This window comes from Tachysurus vachellii, chromosome 6 (assembly GCF_030014155.1).
Source record: "Tachysurus vachellii isolate PV-2020 chromosome 6, HZAU_Pvac_v1, whole genome shotgun sequence".
Classification (NCBI taxonomy): Eukaryota; Metazoa; Chordata; class Actinopteri; order Siluriformes; family Bagridae; genus Tachysurus; species Tachysurus vachellii.
In genome coordinates this window covers 2051826-2068889 of record NC_083465.1, presented here as the reverse complement: position 1 = coordinate 2068889, position 17064 = coordinate 2051826, and the positions used below count along the sequence as shown (strand labels likewise).

The 17064-nt window shown below is 38.3% G+C and overlaps 2 protein-coding genes and 1 long non-coding RNA gene across 9 annotated transcripts in view; all 3 read left to right on the top strand.

Annotated features, from left to right (window-relative positions):
* Positions 1-17064, top strand: part of LOC132846924 (uncharacterized) — a 36648-nt gene that overhangs the window by 9032 nt on the left and 10552 nt on the right. For 2 of the 3 annotated variants that reach the window (XM_060871725.1, XM_060871728.1), the window contains exons 7-8: positions 1516-1534; positions 2736-2883. In XM_060871725.1, coding sequence (XP_060727708.1) covers positions 1516-1534; positions 2736-2868 — 152 coding nt within the window. In that variant the 3' untranslated portion in view covers positions 2869-2883. Of the gene's footprint in view, positions 1-1515; positions 1535-2735; positions 2884-17064 lie in introns of those variants that run through there. The other variant, XM_060871727.1, reaches the window with a different exon arrangement.
* LOC132846925 (uncharacterized) lies at positions 3698-13643 on the top strand. 5 transcript variants are annotated; one of them, XM_060871730.1, is made up of 12 exons: positions 7531-7591; positions 7682-7756; positions 8937-9037; positions 9285-9383; positions 9466-9603; positions 9789-9890; positions 10929-11012; positions 11105-11197; positions 11576-11674; positions 11824-11842; positions 11966-12007; positions 12247-13643. In XM_060871730.1, the coding sequence occupies exons 2-12, from the start codon at positions 7749-7751 to the stop codon at positions 12296-12298; spliced, it is 837 nt and encodes a 278-aa protein (XP_060727713.1). In that variant the 5' UTR covers positions 7531-7591; positions 7682-7748; the 3' UTR covers positions 12299-13643. The 5 variants fall into 5 exon arrangements, 2 of the variants coding, with proteins under 2 accessions (XP_060727713.1, XP_060727714.1); XM_060871731.1 differs by lacking the exon at positions 9466-9603; XR_009648564.1 differs by lacking the exons at positions 9466-9603; positions 9789-9890; positions 10929-11012; ... (3 more) ...; positions 11966-12007; positions 12247-13643 and adding exons at positions 3698-3789; positions 4751-4777; positions 5353-5697; ... (1 more) ...; positions 7129-7230; positions 7315-7407 and having other exon boundaries at positions 7499-7591; positions 8959-9037.
* Positions 15289-15727, top strand: LOC132846621 (uncharacterized). Its single transcript, XR_009648535.1, has 3 exons — positions 15289-15392; positions 15463-15555; positions 15634-15727. It is a non-coding gene; the product is annotated as an uncharacterized LOC132846621 (long non-coding RNA).

Below are 17064 nucleotides of genomic sequence, written 5' to 3'. Positions count from 1 at the left end.
ACCGACAAAGCATGTAAATCACTTACACGCTTGGCTGTCACCAAAGCCAAAAAGCAAAAGAAGCAGATACTTAGGTCCCACCGCCTCTATTGGCTCAAAGGGCTGTTGAGACAAGGCTTCTAAGATGATGGGTAGATCCCATAATCGAACCATCTGCTTAGACACCTGCCGTAAGCGTCGCGCCCCCTTCATAAAATGACTTATTAAAGGGTTCTGGCCTGCCGATTTTTCACCAAAACCTATATGGCAGGCTCCTCCTGAGCATCCCTTGGTGAGGAGCTTGCTCTTAAAGGGGCTAGACCAATATCGAGACATCTCCTTCATGCACACAGGCACGGCAGGCAGGAGCTGTCTCGCTGCCGAGTGGGCCAGCGGCAGACTTTTCCCCTCATAAAGGTCTCTTACGGCTCCTTCGGCAGCTTTAGCGGCTGGCCAGGCTAGGCCCAACTTCACCGCGGCCTGTTTGCAAACTTCGTGCAGGCTGCTGTCAGTAGGAGGGGCCGAATCGTTCGCGCTAGGTGGTCTAGACTGTTGGGCTGGGAAGGGGGAATTGTCTTCCTCCTCTTCGCCATCCATGCCCAGATCAAGGAGGTCAGAGTTAGCATCACCATCTGCGTCCTCGTCCCCCAGTTCGTCATCCTCCTGCATGAGCAGGCCATCGAACCACGGAGGCATGTCCGGGGATTCGGCTTCCATCATATCCGCCCAGCTCTTACTAGCTCACGGCAGATGGGCAGTCGCTGTCGAGGCAGCTTCAGACAGGCAAGGATCCTGCTGGTTAGCTACCGACACTTTCAGCCTCCTTTCCAAGATTTTCACCGGCATTGACGCACAGTGAGGGCATGTCTGCGGGTCCGCTAGCAATGTTTGAGTATGCTTCGGGCCCATACACACTATGCACATAGGGTGAGGGTCCCTGCCCAAAATGGTAGCTCCACATGATGATGGACTCTAAAGACTCGTCAGAACACGTTAATCTGGTAGACTTAATTAATTATGATTAATTTAATTTAATTAAACCTTCGGTAGGTCCGCCTTGAAGCGTAAACCCAAGTAAACTAGATGTCTCCTACCACTGTAACTAAATGCGCAATAGGGAGATCAGTATAGCTCACCACGATGCGGACTCTATTCCAAATTTAGGGTTGTCACTTACCACAATCCCTTCAATGATGTCGAGTTCGGAGACAGAATCCAATGAAGGTCCGTCTATTGAACAGTTAAGCAAAATCAGCAAGTCGGGATGTGCTGAGAGAGCTTGCTGCAGTCTCCCATGGGAAGAAAGCACGAATGACGTAGGCAGGGGTCGACCTGGCTGATATAGGTAGGGCGGAGCCTGGTTGCAGGTCAACCTGTCTGTCAATGACAGACGTGGTGTCATAAGAGCTTCCGCAGTTGGTCATGCCCAAAGCGATTCCCATAGTGAAACACCGAGCGAAGTTAGAAAAAGAATGTGATATGTTGTTGTGAGATTCTACCAATTATGTCTAACATTGTGTTCTTTATATGAATCAGGGATGAAATTCAAAGAAAGGTAAGTTGTTTATGTTTGTTGTTAGTAAATATTCATTGCAACAAATGGCAAGTTTTAGTGCAGGGTCTGACAATCAGTGAGCAGAATAAATTGCTGTATGTCTTTGTTTTAAACAGACATTTGAAAGATGAAAGCAGAGCAGAACCTGAGGTACGAAATCCATAATCAGGAAAATGGCAAATGGCTTAAACACATAATATTTCTAGCTATTATTTTTTTTGTTGTTGTTGTTATTATTATTATTATTATTATTATTATTATTATTATTATTATCATTATTAAAAATGAAACATAAACTTATGTTCATCCTTATTTACCTGTATGATTTATCTGTGTAGATCGTTCAGGAGATGGAGGAGATGAACCCTAATCCTGAATGACCTGAACTCCCAGAAATATATTTGCTCATGTTTTGTAAGAAAATGTCGTATCTTAGAAGAGCTACATTCAGGAAACAGATTTATGGAATTCAGAACTAAAAAAAAACTAAATTAAAATAACAAAACAACGCAGAATTAATGTGTTTATATGGGTAACTGTTTGGTTGTTTGTTTTAATGGGAATTGGGTTGGGGTTGTTTTTGTTTGCTTCATTTGTTGGTTGTTTTTTTTTACTCATGCCATTATTTTACTGCTGTTTGAATTCTGTGATATCACATTCATTTTAACCAAATAATATCATTTCTGGACATATTTGTACTTCTTATAAAACCTTTATAGCCTCACATTATGCACATGGTTCTAAGAGATTTTATTCTCTTGTTGGTAAAATTGTGTGTTGAATTTATCATTGTTGTTTACTTGAGTTATTGGAAGAGAAATACAGTGGATATTAATACGGATTGCCGTTCTACAGTAATGTTTATGTTTAAAATAAAGCAAGTACTGGCCAGTATATTTCTTGTCTCATGTTTTTTTTTGTTTGTTTGTTTTGTTTGGGTTTTTTTTTTGTAAGGCTTTTTATAGCTTTTACCATATTCATGATTCATGCATAACATTTTATTCACTTTACAGTAAAACATTAATATAGGTTTTGGATAATAATAAGGTTTTGAACTAGTTCATTCTTAGATGTGGGAGTGTTTACAAAAATGTAGCCTTATCTACTCTGAATGATTATTCATTTAATTTAAGGTCAACCAAAAGAAATCATGAGATGTTTCTGTATGTTTTTATATGTAAATGGTTTGGTGTTAATCCAGGTCTCCATGTCCATGGTCCCTCGGGTCCGGTTGTGGCCCAGCTGTTCGAGAGAGAAAGGGAGGGAGACAGAGAAGGGGGAGAGAGAGATCTCACAGATCCCCCAAGCGAACTGAATTGGGACTCGTGTGGTAAGAAACATGCCATTGCGTGTTTGTAGACATCACACGTTTTTTTAATCCCTGCACACCTGCAGCTTATCCACTCTAGCATTGACATTTTAACACACGTCCAACTCGCTCTTTGCGTGGGCCGATCTGTTATAAACCTCTTTAGCATCAGAAAACCTAATGAGAAAAGAGCTCAAGTCTGTTCATTTCTCTCTCAGATGATACTCGTACTGTAGAGCTAACACTTCCTTTTTATCATTCAGGGATCAATAGGAGTATTTTCTTATAGATTTTATTAGAGGAAATCTGAAAATACACATTTCACACCTTCAACACGTGTTGTTTTTTTTTTTTATCAAGGAATGCTATGGGAACCAAGAAATTCATTCATTCATTCATTCATTTTCTACCGCTTATCCGAACTACCTCGGGTCACGGGGAGCCTGTGCCTATCTCAGGCGTCATCGGGGATCAAGGCAGGATACACCCTGGACGGAGTGCCAACCCATTGCAGGGCACACACACACTCTCATTCACTCACACACTACGGAAACATTTTTTTCATCTCTTTTTTCCAGAGATGCCAAATCACCTACTATGCATGTCTTTGGACTGGGGGAGGAAACCGGAGTACCCGGAGGAAACCCCCGAGGCACGGGGAGAACATGCAAACTCCACACACACAAGGCGGAGGCGGGAATCGAACCCCCAACCCTGGAGGTGTGAGGCGAACGTGCTAACCACTAAGTCACCATGCCCCCAGGCATGAGCCTGTAGGACGCAATTCTAGTCTGTGTTTTTTACCAGCAGGTGGCGTTAATTGCCTTCTAGGCAAGTTTGGAGGAAACAAAGTTTGCAGATTGAAAATCGTTCCTGAATGTATCCAGGAAGCAATGCAAGATAATGTTAAGAAATGCTATTGTTCTTTTTTTTCGCACTCTTACAGGTAAGTGTTTACTATATACACCAGGTGCGAGATATTTTCATGCAGATGTTAAGGTAATGAATGATAAGCTATGGATATGTCATAAAGCAAGTAACAATTAAGAAACTGTCTGACTTGCACAGACTTTGATTTTGTTGTTATTGAGGATTTCTGTCTGACTGAAACAAAGTGAATAGAAGTAGAAGAAGAAAGTCTTATTTTCATTTTCCACACAGCACAAGGGCTTCGTAGACAGAATATAACAGGTTATTCCCAGACACTGGATTTGGTAAAGTAATATTATAATAATATGTAATGCGTACAATATTTTGAACAACCATGGCGTCGTTGCTGAATCTCGGCCAAATACTGTTTATAATGGTGAGCTCACTCATGTAACTCGTGCTCACTCAATGAGTGTTTTGCTGAAACAATTTGCTTAAAACACCCAAGAGCAACATTGACACTAAGTCAGGCAGTTTTTCGACACCTTGAGTTAAAAAAGTATCACGTACCTGCTCAGATAATTAAAAAAACGATTTCTTTACCACACAATTTAAAATAAAGATGTATAATAGAGAGCAATATTTGTTTGTATTATTGTTTGTACAATAACCGAGCTTGTGATTCTTGTGATTCTTTTTAAATTCTATTCTTTATGAGAACTTTTATTTTGTAAGCTATTAATAGTTTAGGGTGCATTTGTTTTTTATTTGAAATCTGGATTGCATACTAAATTTTTGCCTCATTTTTTTGACGGACCACCAATTATAGGAGTTAAAGTTTCTCTACTAATCGGATCTTTATCTGTACTTTAAACCGTACTGTACTGGATCATGTCAGTTATTCATTGCATCCTACCAAATGAAAAAGTCAGGCGTATTCAGTTTCCATCAGTCTGAGTCTGACAGGCCTCACTTTTTCCCTGCACTTGACTGGATTGTTTTGCTAAGTAAAACTGACATTATTTTCTTGTTCTTAGTGCTTGCCTTTGCTGTTGGACATGAAGGTAAGGCTCATCAGTGTCAAAAGGTGTAACTGTGATGTTGTAAAAGTTAAATATCCACCAAGGGCGGTGGTTAACATCTGGACATACTCTCTAGGGGTTGTGGATCACAAGTGACAGCAGTGACATCATAATAGGCTCTCAGGTTAGCTGTTCCAGATGTTTGATTCTGTATAAGTTCTTTCTAATGAGTCTTTAAAGAGCTTCAGACTTTAGGTTTATTCTCTCTGCACAGTTCTGCCATTAAAAATTTGAAACCTGATCTCTGGTGCAGTGGTGGCTCGAGCGTTTAAGGCTCTGGGTTGTTGACCAGAGGATCAGCGTTCAAGCTCCAGCACTGCCAAGCTGCCACTGATGGTCCCTTGAGCAATGTCTCACTGTAATGAAATTTCTTTACAAGATTTCTAATGTCGTCTTTGTCCTAGACCAATATGATAAAATTGGGCAGGGTTTACATTATATATTGTTGGTGAAGAAGCAGAGGTGGGATTAACATGTGTGTTTGCTCTATACATACATTTATTTGCTTTTTGGTTTTGAGTATCTATAATTGCATGTATGATTTTGCATGGATCCAGGTCTCCATGTCCACGGTCCCTCGGGTCCGGTTGTGGCCCAGCTGGGAGGTTCGGTTCTCCTGCCATGCTTTGTTGAAAGCCCACTGCCTCTGGAAGGTCTGCAGGTGGAATGGAGAAAGACGGATTCCGATTCTCTCGTCGGTCTCTTCCAACAAGGAAAAAGTCGTCCAGATCTTCAGAGTCAGGGGTTTAGAGGCAGAGTGGACTTTTTTCCACATGAGCTCACAAAAGGGAACTTCTCCATCTTACTCAAAAATGTGGTTGAAGAAGACACTGGAGGTTACAGATGTAAAGTAAATACAACTCAAGACTCCAGTGAGGTCATAATGGAAGTTAGTAATATCTGTAAGTAACCGTCTGTCCATCTATCTATTTAAGTTACAATGCAAATCCACCACAAAAATATGATCATCAGTCGGATGCATTCTTTCTTTTAGGGAGTCTTGTGGTGACTGGGGCAGACCGAGCCATCTTTGCCCCTGCGGGTCAGGATGTTATACTGAATTGCTCTGTAGATTCAAATGTACCAGCCAGTGAGATTGAAGAAGTGACCTGGAAAAAAATGGACAGAGAGAGAAAACATGACGTATCTGTCCTGCTTTATCAAGACAAGAAGATTTTCCCAGACTCCTCACATGAGAGCTATTGGGGGAGAGTTGATTTCTTTTCTTCTGAAATCCCGAAAGGAAACTTCTCGCTTAAGCTGATGGATGTAAAGATGGAAGATAAAGGAGAGTTCACGTGTGAGGTCCACACCAGGAACATGTCAGGACGAACCACTGTGGTTCTGCAAAGAATTGGTAATAGCTCTTGTTTCTTTCCCATTGGGATATGTGTATCATAGGGACAGGTGTGCTATTACTCCTGAACGTCTTGTGCATGTGGCCAAAAACTGGTTTTCAAGCCATAGAGGCATGCTGACACGCTTGTATCAAATGTCCTCTTATACCTCCGAGGGAGTAGATCTGATGTATAGACATTGTTCTTTCGTAATTTTTTTCACAAATGTCCAGAAAATTATTATTTCAGCACCATACCTCACTTACTTTCATGGCATCAGTGACAAAGATATGAATGACATTTCCAAGTGTTCGTCTTAGTCCACAGAGTCAGGAAATCCCATTTGGGAAGGTACACATCAAGCGGAATTTCCCGTCGGAATTCGCAAATCCCCAGTATGGTAAAATGAGTCTGGAGAACAGACAGACACTGTATAGATTTACTGCCTCCACAGGGATACTTTGACAACTAACTAATCCTGACCCAGATACCTGTCAGAATGCTCAGGAGTCATCTCTCTAGTTCCTGATCAAATATCCCACATGCACACTCGGTAAGCAGGATCCAACAGACCATAAACAGTACATACTACTGCAGCCATGTTGCATTTTTGCATAATCGCAAATGCATAATGGGGCGACAATACCTTCGACCCATTTTGCTGAATTCTATTATGGGTCAAATATTATCACTTGGCTGACTAAGGAGAATTGCGTTATGTGTATTTTAGTGATGTTATCTGCATGTTTGCATTTGCGTTATGGAACTTTTAAAATCAAATCAAATATTTATTTGTCACATACACATACATACAGGGTACGACATGCAGTGAAATGCTTTCATCTGTCCGGTATATACGCAGAAAAAAGGAATGCAATTTAAGATAAAAAATAAACCACAACCATCACAAGCCTATTACATCAATGCGGCCAAATCGTTACGCCAGTTAAAATGCCTCAGAGTTAAAACATCTGCTTTATCATTACATCACTACAGGTTTATCGGCCCTTCATGTGTCCATATTGGTGTTGTGCTCTGTTGCACTGGTGCTTTCAGTGGGATTGTGTGTTCCTGTTTTCAACAAGTTGAGAAGGAAAGGTATTTTTACAGCACACTGTTTATGTGTTATGGTAAAATTATCTCGCGATCATATCTATATATTAATAATCATCTTTCTCCTAGTTACTAACAGGAAATCAATGACGATGTACGCTTTGCTAACTCTTTGTCCAAATATCTGCATCTGTATTGCTTTTGGATTGTGGTCATCGGAAGGTAACTTAATTGCCAATTATTTGCATTTCCAACAGATTTGGGACTTCGCATATAATAAATGTCTGTATTTTGCTTTGATTTCCTACTACAGGGATTTTCTCAGAGATCGTCGTTTGTTCAGCTGTCAGTATTGGACGGCCCATAATGCTGATAAAGACCGCACCTTATCTTGACAGATTACCCGGTAAGTGCCATTTAAGTATTTTGGTCACAACATTCTTTGTATAAAACTACATTACTTTTAAAAAATAACAAGTGCTAATTTATTTAATAGATCGTGTGCAGAAATACGTAAAAGCTTTGGCTGTACTGCTTTACTATTTGATACCAGCAGTGGCTTCATGTTTACGTAAGTAAAACCTTTCATGTGAAATAAATCCAGTGTTGTATAAAGTACTAGAAAGCAATACTTGAGTAAAAGTACAAGTATCGTACTAGAAAAAGACTTTGGTAGAAGTGAAAGTTACCTTTTAGAATATTACTCAAGTAAAAGTCTTAAAATATCTGATATTTACTGTATTTAAGTATCAAAAGTCATTTTCTGATATTTAATATACTTAAGTATTTGAAGTAAAAGTAAAAAGTAAAGTTTCAGTGATTTTCAGTAGGTATAAGAGACACTTCATCCGGTAGGAAGAATCTTTCATTCCAATGTACAGAAACATTTCTTGCAAATACGGCCAGGGGTGTATAACGTTATCTTCTTCACCCTGTTCACCGAGTTCACCACTGTCGTCCGGGTGGTCGTCTACGATAACGGGAGGTCCTCCAGTAGGTGCTTCCATGGCGGTTTCAGTTGTGCTTCCGCCTCCTTTTGTCAACATTACGCTGAAATAGAGCGTGCGGACGAGCGTAATGCAATCTAGGAGCAGTGATTCGCCAAACCTCCCTTATTGCAGTCACACACATTTCTTCTTATTTTATTTTGTAGTAACGAGTAACGAAGACGCTTAATGGAAATATAGCGGAGTAAAAGTATACATTTTATCTAGGAAGTGTAGTGGAGTAAAAGTGAAAGTTGACATAAAGTAAAGTACAGATACGTGAAATTTCTACTTAAGTACAGTAACGAAGTATTTGTACTCCGTTACATTACAACACTGAATAAATCCATCGTTGCTATTCTGATAATGTTACTAAGGAGTATAAAGAAATCTATATGGAAATTGTGTATATATTTGAATTATAAGTAGAAATGTTCCCGTAGAATACCTTAGTCTGCTTTACATGAGAGAACAAGTTTGTTGCCACAATTTAAAAAAAAAAACTAGGGCTGTGTTGATTTAAGTGGTTAAGACTTTGGGTTGTTGATTGAAAAGTCGGGGTTTAAGCCTTATCAACTTCAAGTCGCTACCATATAACCGTGAGCAAGGCCACTATCCCTCTCCGGTGGTGCCGCACATAGCTGGTATATGTGAAGAAAGGAATTCCTCTGTTCTGTACAGTATGTATGTTAATAATTAATGAATGAATAATGAATAATTAATCATTTTTATTATTGATTTTCTTTGTTTTTACTTTTCTTTTAGTTTTTTTGATAATCTCCTTCAGGCCCAGACAGCATATGAACATATGAAAACATTAATGGCGGTGGTAATGTCCGTGTCAGTCGCCGCCGCTGTCGTTTTAGGTAAGAATCAATATGCATTGTGTATCTATTTTCATATCTATTATAGTGTTCAATAAATTAACTTTCATCTGGATTTCTGAAAAATAACCCATTCCAAATTGTTCATTCTGTAACATAAGTATACTGGTAAGAGAAGTTTAGATTTAAAGCTAGTACTCAGAAGTCTTTGTGAACTTCTCTGCAAAATTGAAAACAAAATATAACTAGTAAAACCAATTCCAACAAGTTCCCATTTATTCTTCTGCAGCTGTTATTGATCTGAATATATTTTCAACTGTGTGCCTCGAAACCTTCAATGGCGCTTTGCTTGCTCTTTTCATCCATCAATCTAATAACGCTAATTTCGGTAAGTTATTTTTATTGTGTATTGAAGTCTTAGCATGCTGCTTGATACTTATTGGTCACCTACTGTACTGCACATCTTTCAGACCTTTGTGCAATCCGTATTGTGAACAATCCATGCATCAACAATATACCGATAGTTGCAACATTGCCACCTCTCATCGTGGCACTGATGATGCTTCTGTTTTTTCAAAAGCATTACTTTCAGCAAAAACCTTTCGGTTGTAAGTGTTCATCATTTGTTTTATATTTTAATACATAGTATTGAATATACTGTAGTACATTTCTTGTATTTGGTACATGGAATAATTTATTACATATTTTACTTTATTACGGAATTTGTATTCTGTAAGACTGTCAGAAATTGAGCGGATGTGAAACATGATGCATCTCATTTTTATTATCTCAGGTCTGCATATTGCTGTGGCATCTGTTTTTGTGAGTTTGTTCAGCCTGCTGGATATATCATTTTTTGTGCTCATGGGATTTATCCTTCAAGATTTTACCAAAGGTAAGAAGCTCAGTAAAATTTAGGAAATCACACATCGGATCCTGATGAATTAAATATAAAAATTTTACTTATATACATTGTCTAATTTGTTGAGAACAAAAATGACGTGGTGATGGTCAATGGAAACCAAAATCAACCCACTGAGATTTGGAATCGAAATCACACCAAAAAATCTAATCAAAGTTGCCTGAATTTCATCACAGCAACTCATAATATAAGTACTGTACATGGCCACCACATGCCTGTGTACCTAAGCCTGCTCCTGTGGGCATGGTGGATGTTTTCTGGGGATCTCCTCCCAGGCCGGGACTAGGGTATCAACGAGCTTCTAAACATTGTCTCCTGGACATAGTCGAGTAGTCTGTGGTCTACCTGACGGCTTTGGATGCCTGCCTATTTTTTGGGAATCGTGATTTGATATTTTTCCCCATCACGTTTTATTCTAAATTCTTTATTCCAAAAGGAACAGTGTACTGTATAATTAATGAGTACCAATGTGTATCACATAATATAACCTCATATTATCTCAATATGGGGCACGGTGGCTTAGAGGTTAGCACGTTCGCCTCACACCTCCAGGGTTGGGGGTTCGATTCCCGCCTCCGCCTTGTGTGTGTGGGGTTTGCATGTTCTCCCCGTGCCTCGGGGGTTTCCTCTGGGTACTCCAGTTTCCTCCCCCGGTCCAAAGACATGCATGGTAGGTTGATTGGCATCTCTGTAAAATTGTCCGTAGTGTGTGATTGCGTGAGTGAATGAGAGTGTGTGTGTGTGCCCTGCGATGGGTTGGCACTCCGTCCAGGGTGTATCCTGCCTTCATGCCCAATGACGCCTGAGATAGGCACAGGCTCCCCGTGACCTGAGGTAGTTCGGATAAGCGGTAGAAGATGAATGAATGAATGTTTAACCCATTACAACATTATATCTATTATAATTTCATTTATCGAACATTGTTTTTGTGGAAAATTAAATAGACACTTTAATCAGTTTAGAAAGTGGAGCTTTTTAAATTTACATGTAATGTCTTGGTGATGCTTTTAGATCGTGCTGGATATGTGGCTTTGGTCATTTTACTCCATGTTTTAGCAGCAACATCGTTGTTCAAACATCCAACACATTTGCCGGGTGAGTATAAAAAAAAAATCTCCTACGAATATTATATTTGATTCCGAAGAAAAAAATGAAACATAGTTAATAAAAGATCTTCTTTATTACAGAGTTTCTTCACGTTATGATCTTCATGTTTGGATCTGTAGGACTCGTTGTTGTAAATTCACTCGTTCTTGTCGTGGAACTATTTCTAAAATCAGGTACCAGAACACTGCGCCATGCCACGTTAAGAGAAATATTACTACTGTATTATAAGTTATATAATAACCTATATAAGTTCGAAGTCAGTTGAATGTGCCATGGCTTGTTAGTAGAGAAGCAGTTTGGTTGGTCTTCTCATCCGGTTGCTGCTGTCAGGATTTTATTTTTAAATAAATCTCTTGTTAAATCTTGATCTAAAATATATCCTTATTTCACCCGGTTGCCAGGTCATGTCCTGTGAACCGTCATGTGTTACTGTATGTCATCAGAACTGGAATCTTTTTGAATAAGCTTTTCTAAAAGTTTAATGTCAGTTTGAGTTAATATGCTGAACGTATTCAATAAATGTGAGACTTATCTGTAGTAATTGCTTCTAGGGAAAGGAGCACGGACTGTAGAAGATCTACGTGTGATCGTTTTACCGTTTGAAACTGCGTTTGTTTTGGCTTGGCTCGCTTTGCAAATCTACAGTGCCTGTGAGTAATGTCTAAAGCAATTAATTTAGTTTTCTGCACATTTATTTTATATATATATATATATATATATTCACTGGGATGCAAAGAAAATATATGTAGGATATAGATAAATTGTGTTTATAATTGAACGTGTTCTGTATATGATACAGGGATGAGATTACAAGTCCGGTAAGCTTTTCTTTTGTTTGTGTTAAACATAAATTTAAACAATTTTTTGTTGATCTCAGATAAAAAACAATTAAATTAGTGACTTTTCCATTAACATTTCCACTTTGTTATTGTTTAAACAGAAAAAAAAAAATTTTTGAAGAAGGGAGAGTCCCAGCACCTGAGGTATGGCACTTTCCCATAAATGTTTATATTCAAAGATATGATAGTGTGATTTAATTTATTTTGCTTTGATTTATTGTTTAATTTTAAAATTAAAAATTATAAAAGACGATTGGGCTAATACACAGAATCACACAAATGCTTCAAAAACATTTATCTCTCCTCCATTCCTTTTAAAAATGAAAAAAAATAATAATTTATTTGTGTGGTCATGTGACTTGTTTGTTTCTGAAATTCTTTAGGAAATGGAGGCTCTTCCTGTCTGATGTATCTGAGAAGATCAATAAACTGTGAATCTGCATAAAATATTATAACCCACACCTTATCAGTGAATTATTGAAGAAACTGGTCATATGTTCTAAAGAAACATTGTGAAAGTATCGTACATTTCCAGCTCATAAAAGACTAATGTTTGGTTACTGTACTGTTTCCGTCCTTATCACTCTAGTTCAATTCTGTTTTAACAAATGTTTACAGACATGTTATCCTTAACCGTCTACTTCCATTTAATCCTAGATGTTTAACCCAGGGGGGCACAGTGGCTTAGTGGTTAGCACGTTCGCCACACACCTTCAGGGTTGGGGGTTCGATTCCCGCCTCCTCCTTGTGTGTGTGGAGTTTGCATGTTCTCCCTGTGCCTTGGGGGTTTCCTCTGGGTACTCCGGTTTCCTCCCCCGGTCCAAAGACATGCATGGTAGGTTGATTGGCATCTCTGGAAAATTGTCCGTAGTGTGTGATTGCGTGAGTGAATGAGAGTGTGTGTGTGCCCTGCGATGGGTTGGCACTCCGTCCAGGGTGTATCCTGCCTTGATGCCCAATGACGCCTGAGATAGGCACAGGCTCCCCGTGACCTGAGGTAGTTCGGATAAGCGGTAGAAGATGAATGAATGAATGTTTAACCCATTACATTTTGTTACCACTTTTCAAATTGCCTGTTTTGTATAGTAAAAATAGTTTGTTGTTTAAGTCTTCAAAATACTGGACCCTTCACCCTATAAATAACGATGCTTCATTTTAACCTTGAGGATTAAGTTATGTGTAAAAATGTATTCTTCTTTTGAAATTGTAATAAAGCAGATTTATGGATTTCAGACCAAGGCGCCAGATTTTCAACCTTAGTTCATTTTGTACTGCCATTAGTTTTCAAATTGCTGTAATTTTATTTTTTAAAGAGAAATCCTTATCAATCTAAAAGTAGCAAGGCAATATTTTAACCCGGAGATTTGCTGTCTGTGTCCTCCATGGCCTCTGATTTCTTTTTCCATTTGAGACAGTCAGGTAACAGATGTATGGAATTCAGAACAAAATTAAAAACAAAGCAGACTTAATGAGTTTATATGGTTAACTGTTTGGTTGTTTGTTTTAATGGGAAAGGAGTTTTTTACTCCTGCTATTATTTTACTGCTGTTTGAATTATTTATTACATTCATTTTAACTAAATAATATCATTTCTGGACATATTTGTACTTCTTATAAAACCTTTATAGCCTCACATTATGCACATGGTTCTAAGAGGTTTTATTCTATTGGTAAAATTGTGTGTTGAATTTATAATTCAGAGAAATACATTGATATTAATACAGATTGCCGTTCTACAGTAATGTTTATGTCCAAAATAAAGTAAGTACTGACCAGTATATTTCCCGTCTCATCTTTTTTTTTCTTCCAGTGAACAATAAATCTAGTCCTGCAGCATACCTGCTAATGTTGCTGCTACTTCCTGGATTGGCTGCCAAATGTATTTACTCTTAATCAAAGTACCTAAAAGTAGGTAATGTACCTGATCACTGAGGAGATGTTTTCCTGCAGAAGACATTTAGATCTTCACCAGGGGTCTCATTTATAAAACTGTGCGTAGGATCCCTACTAAAAGTTTGTGCGCCCAAAGGCCAAAAATGGCGTACGCCAAAAAATATTCCGATTTATAAAACCGTGCGTACGCACACCTGTAAGCAATGTTCCTGCAGATGTGCGTATGTGAACCAGCCTCATATCCCGCCCCATTTTTACACGCCCATTACATGCTCCACAACTGCGTGGGCATGAGTGTGGACCTCGTTATAATGAGTTTTCTCTGCGCTCTGCGGGTTTAAAAATGGGGTGAGGAGCCAGCGTCTCAGGGGGTAGCCACTGTCGCCTGCAGGTTATAATTATATTAAAAGCAACATTGTTAGAATTATATTAAAAACAAAATTGTCACAGTTTCTACTTTTTAATATTGTTAAACTCACCAAGAAGCCAGCCATCACATACTGCGCCTGCATTTAGTCTGTTCCCTTCACTGTTATGTGTCAAGATAAAGGAATCATGTGTTGAACCAGGCCAGCGTGCCACAATGTTTGTGAGGGTCATGTTGGAGTCACATATGATTTGCACATTAATAGAATGCACATGCTTTCTATTAACATAAGCAAATTCATTTTCAGATGGTGCCCTTACAGCAACATGAGTGCAGTCAATTGCGCCGATTACATTTGGGAAACCAGACATTGCTGCAAATTGCATTTTAATTTCGGCCTGTTCTTGCACAGTGTAGGGGAACCTGATGTATCGACTACCCATATTAAGTATACCATTCAAAACGACAGATATTATGGCACTCAGGGACAGCTGTGATATACCAGACCTATAGGGTGAGATGATAGATTCCAATAGAATTATTTCATATTCAAAAAGTTCTTAGAGTCAAAGTTGAGGATTACTTATAGTTCTTTTTATATAAATAATTTACCTGTCTGCCAATTCCCGCTGGAAACAGCCAGTTGCCAAGAACCCCAGAGTGGTGAGGACTTGTATTTGGACTGGGATGGCATGGTTCCAGCGTGTTGCCCTCTCTAATACTGGACCCAATTCAGCACATAGATCCAAGAGCACAGCTCTAGGGAATCTAAATCGGCTTATTAGCCAGTCATCATCATGGTCCCTGAAAACTCGTTCTCTCCTTATTCTGCCATTAGCGTAATCCTCCAGCAGTGCCATCATGAAGCATTACATACCCGGGTCACCGGAGGATTTATATGTTTCTAGCAACTAGACTGATCGTTAACACCTTGACAAAATCACAGAATTAATTTGTGGGTGAAAATTTTAATTTCCCTTTGTCTCCAGAATGTGCGTACGCACAGCTCAAAGTTTGCTTAAAAGTGCGCACATTCTCCCGTCAAGTTTGTTTTTTATAGATCACAACCTTTGCGTGGGAACTGGTGTATTTACGTTTCCATCCCCGTTTTGTGCGTACACACGCTTTATAAATGAGATGCTTATTATTCATGCTTTTCTACTACAGGTTTTGCTGCATTCCATATAGCAATATTGGTGTTGTGCTCTGTTGCAATGTTAATTGCAGTGGGATTTTGTGGACCTGTTTGTATCCTGCTAAGAAAGAAAGGTATTCACCAGACACAGTTCATTAAATACATCTTTTTCTCATTAAAATATCTAAATATGAATCTTTTTAGTTGCTAGCAAAGAGGGCATAAAAAGGCACATTTTTCTGATCCTCTGTCCAAACATCTGCATGTTTTTGAGTTTCTGCTTGTGGTCATCAGAAGGTAAATCATTTCCCTCCCTTTTTTATTATTACATGGTACCTTCCATGTTCCTGACTGTGGTTTGATTTATTTTTATAGGGTTTCTCGCTGAGATCATCACTTGTTCAGCTGTCAGTATCATGAGGCCTGTCATATTGTTAAAAACCTCTTCCTATCTCAGCACTTTACCACGTACGTCTTTATATATTTACTTGTTGGTTTGAGGATTGTGAGGAACATTGCTATGTAATAGATTTACATCTTTGCATTTAATACAGCTGCTTTTAATTGATTTCACATTTATACATCATGTGTACAGAACATGTCTAAACAGCTCATTTTTTTTATCTCAGAGTGCTTACAAAAAACAGTGAAGGTTTTGGCCCTTCTTTTTTACCATTCAGCTATTTCGTTCACTGGATTTTCAAGTATATATACACTGAAGTAAGCATACAGTATGGTGCTTTAGTGCTCCTTCATAGTCCAAATGAAACTGATTTATTAACCTTTTTGTGCTGCTTTACAATTTCCTTCTTTGCTTTCCTCTGTTTACTTTCTTTCTTTAAAAGTATTTCGTGGTATTAAACCTTATCACCACTAGGGCTACAGTTGTATCCTATAATATATTAAAATCATAGTACACTGTCTGGTTTTATCAGAAACTTGAATATTCTTGCTTTTTTTTTTCATTCCCATTTCTTTTTTATAATCTTTTATATAGTTTTATTTCTCTGTCAGTAATGGCAATCATAGGAGTTGTGGCTGTTATCAGTTCAGCAATATTAGGTAAGGAAGAATATACTTTACTATACTAAGTTTTTATGTGTCTTAATGCTCTCTGCTGCTTTATGAGATTTGTTTAGTTAATGGAACAGAGAATTTTGTTGTTTGTTCATGTTGCTTTTAGTTCATCCCACAAGAGACTGTTGGCTTCTCTCTTGTGTTTCTTAGTGCATTGTGAAACCTTTCATGCCCCCCCCCAACATCACCACCACCACCACCACCCCAATACACAAAGATTATTTTGAGCTTGTATGAACTTTCCACCTACAGTATCTATTCCCATGTAATCTCCAGCCTTTCATACTGACAGGAATGTTTACTGGTCTTTCATATGTTTTTGTTGTTTTTAAATTAAGCGATTTTCATGAGTACAAAAATTTCTTAGTTTTAAATAAATCATCTCTACTTTGATAAATTAATGGTTTTGACCAGCGTAAAAAAATCTCTGCCAAACGTGCCAAAAGTTTTGTTTTTTTCAGAGACTCTTTTACTCATTTTCCAATTGAGTTTTCGTATGGCTTATTTAATGAGAGTTCACATGGCTTATTTACTGTACTCCTCCATAAAGCCTGGTTTTATGTGATTTTTTTTTTGTTTTTAAGGTAAAAACATGCATTATTTTTGTTAAGAAATAAATCTGCTCCTCATTGTTCAACAGCTATCTACAGTTTCCAGATATATCTGACTTTGTGTCTAGAAATGGTTAACATTGCACTGTTTGGATTTTTTCTCCGCAACATTAATGTA

Excerpts from the sequence above, each read along its gene's own strand:
- LOC132846925 (XM_060871730.1), top strand. Across the intron at positions 11,013-11,104 it reads ACATCCAACACATTTGCCGG|AGTTTCTTCACGTTATGATC; the intron begins GTGAGTATAAAA and ends TCTTTATTACAG. Across the intron at positions 12,008-12,246 it reads GGAGAGTCCCAGCACCTGAG|GAAATGGAGGCTCTTCCTGT; the intron begins GTATGGCACTTT and ends GAAATTCTTTAG.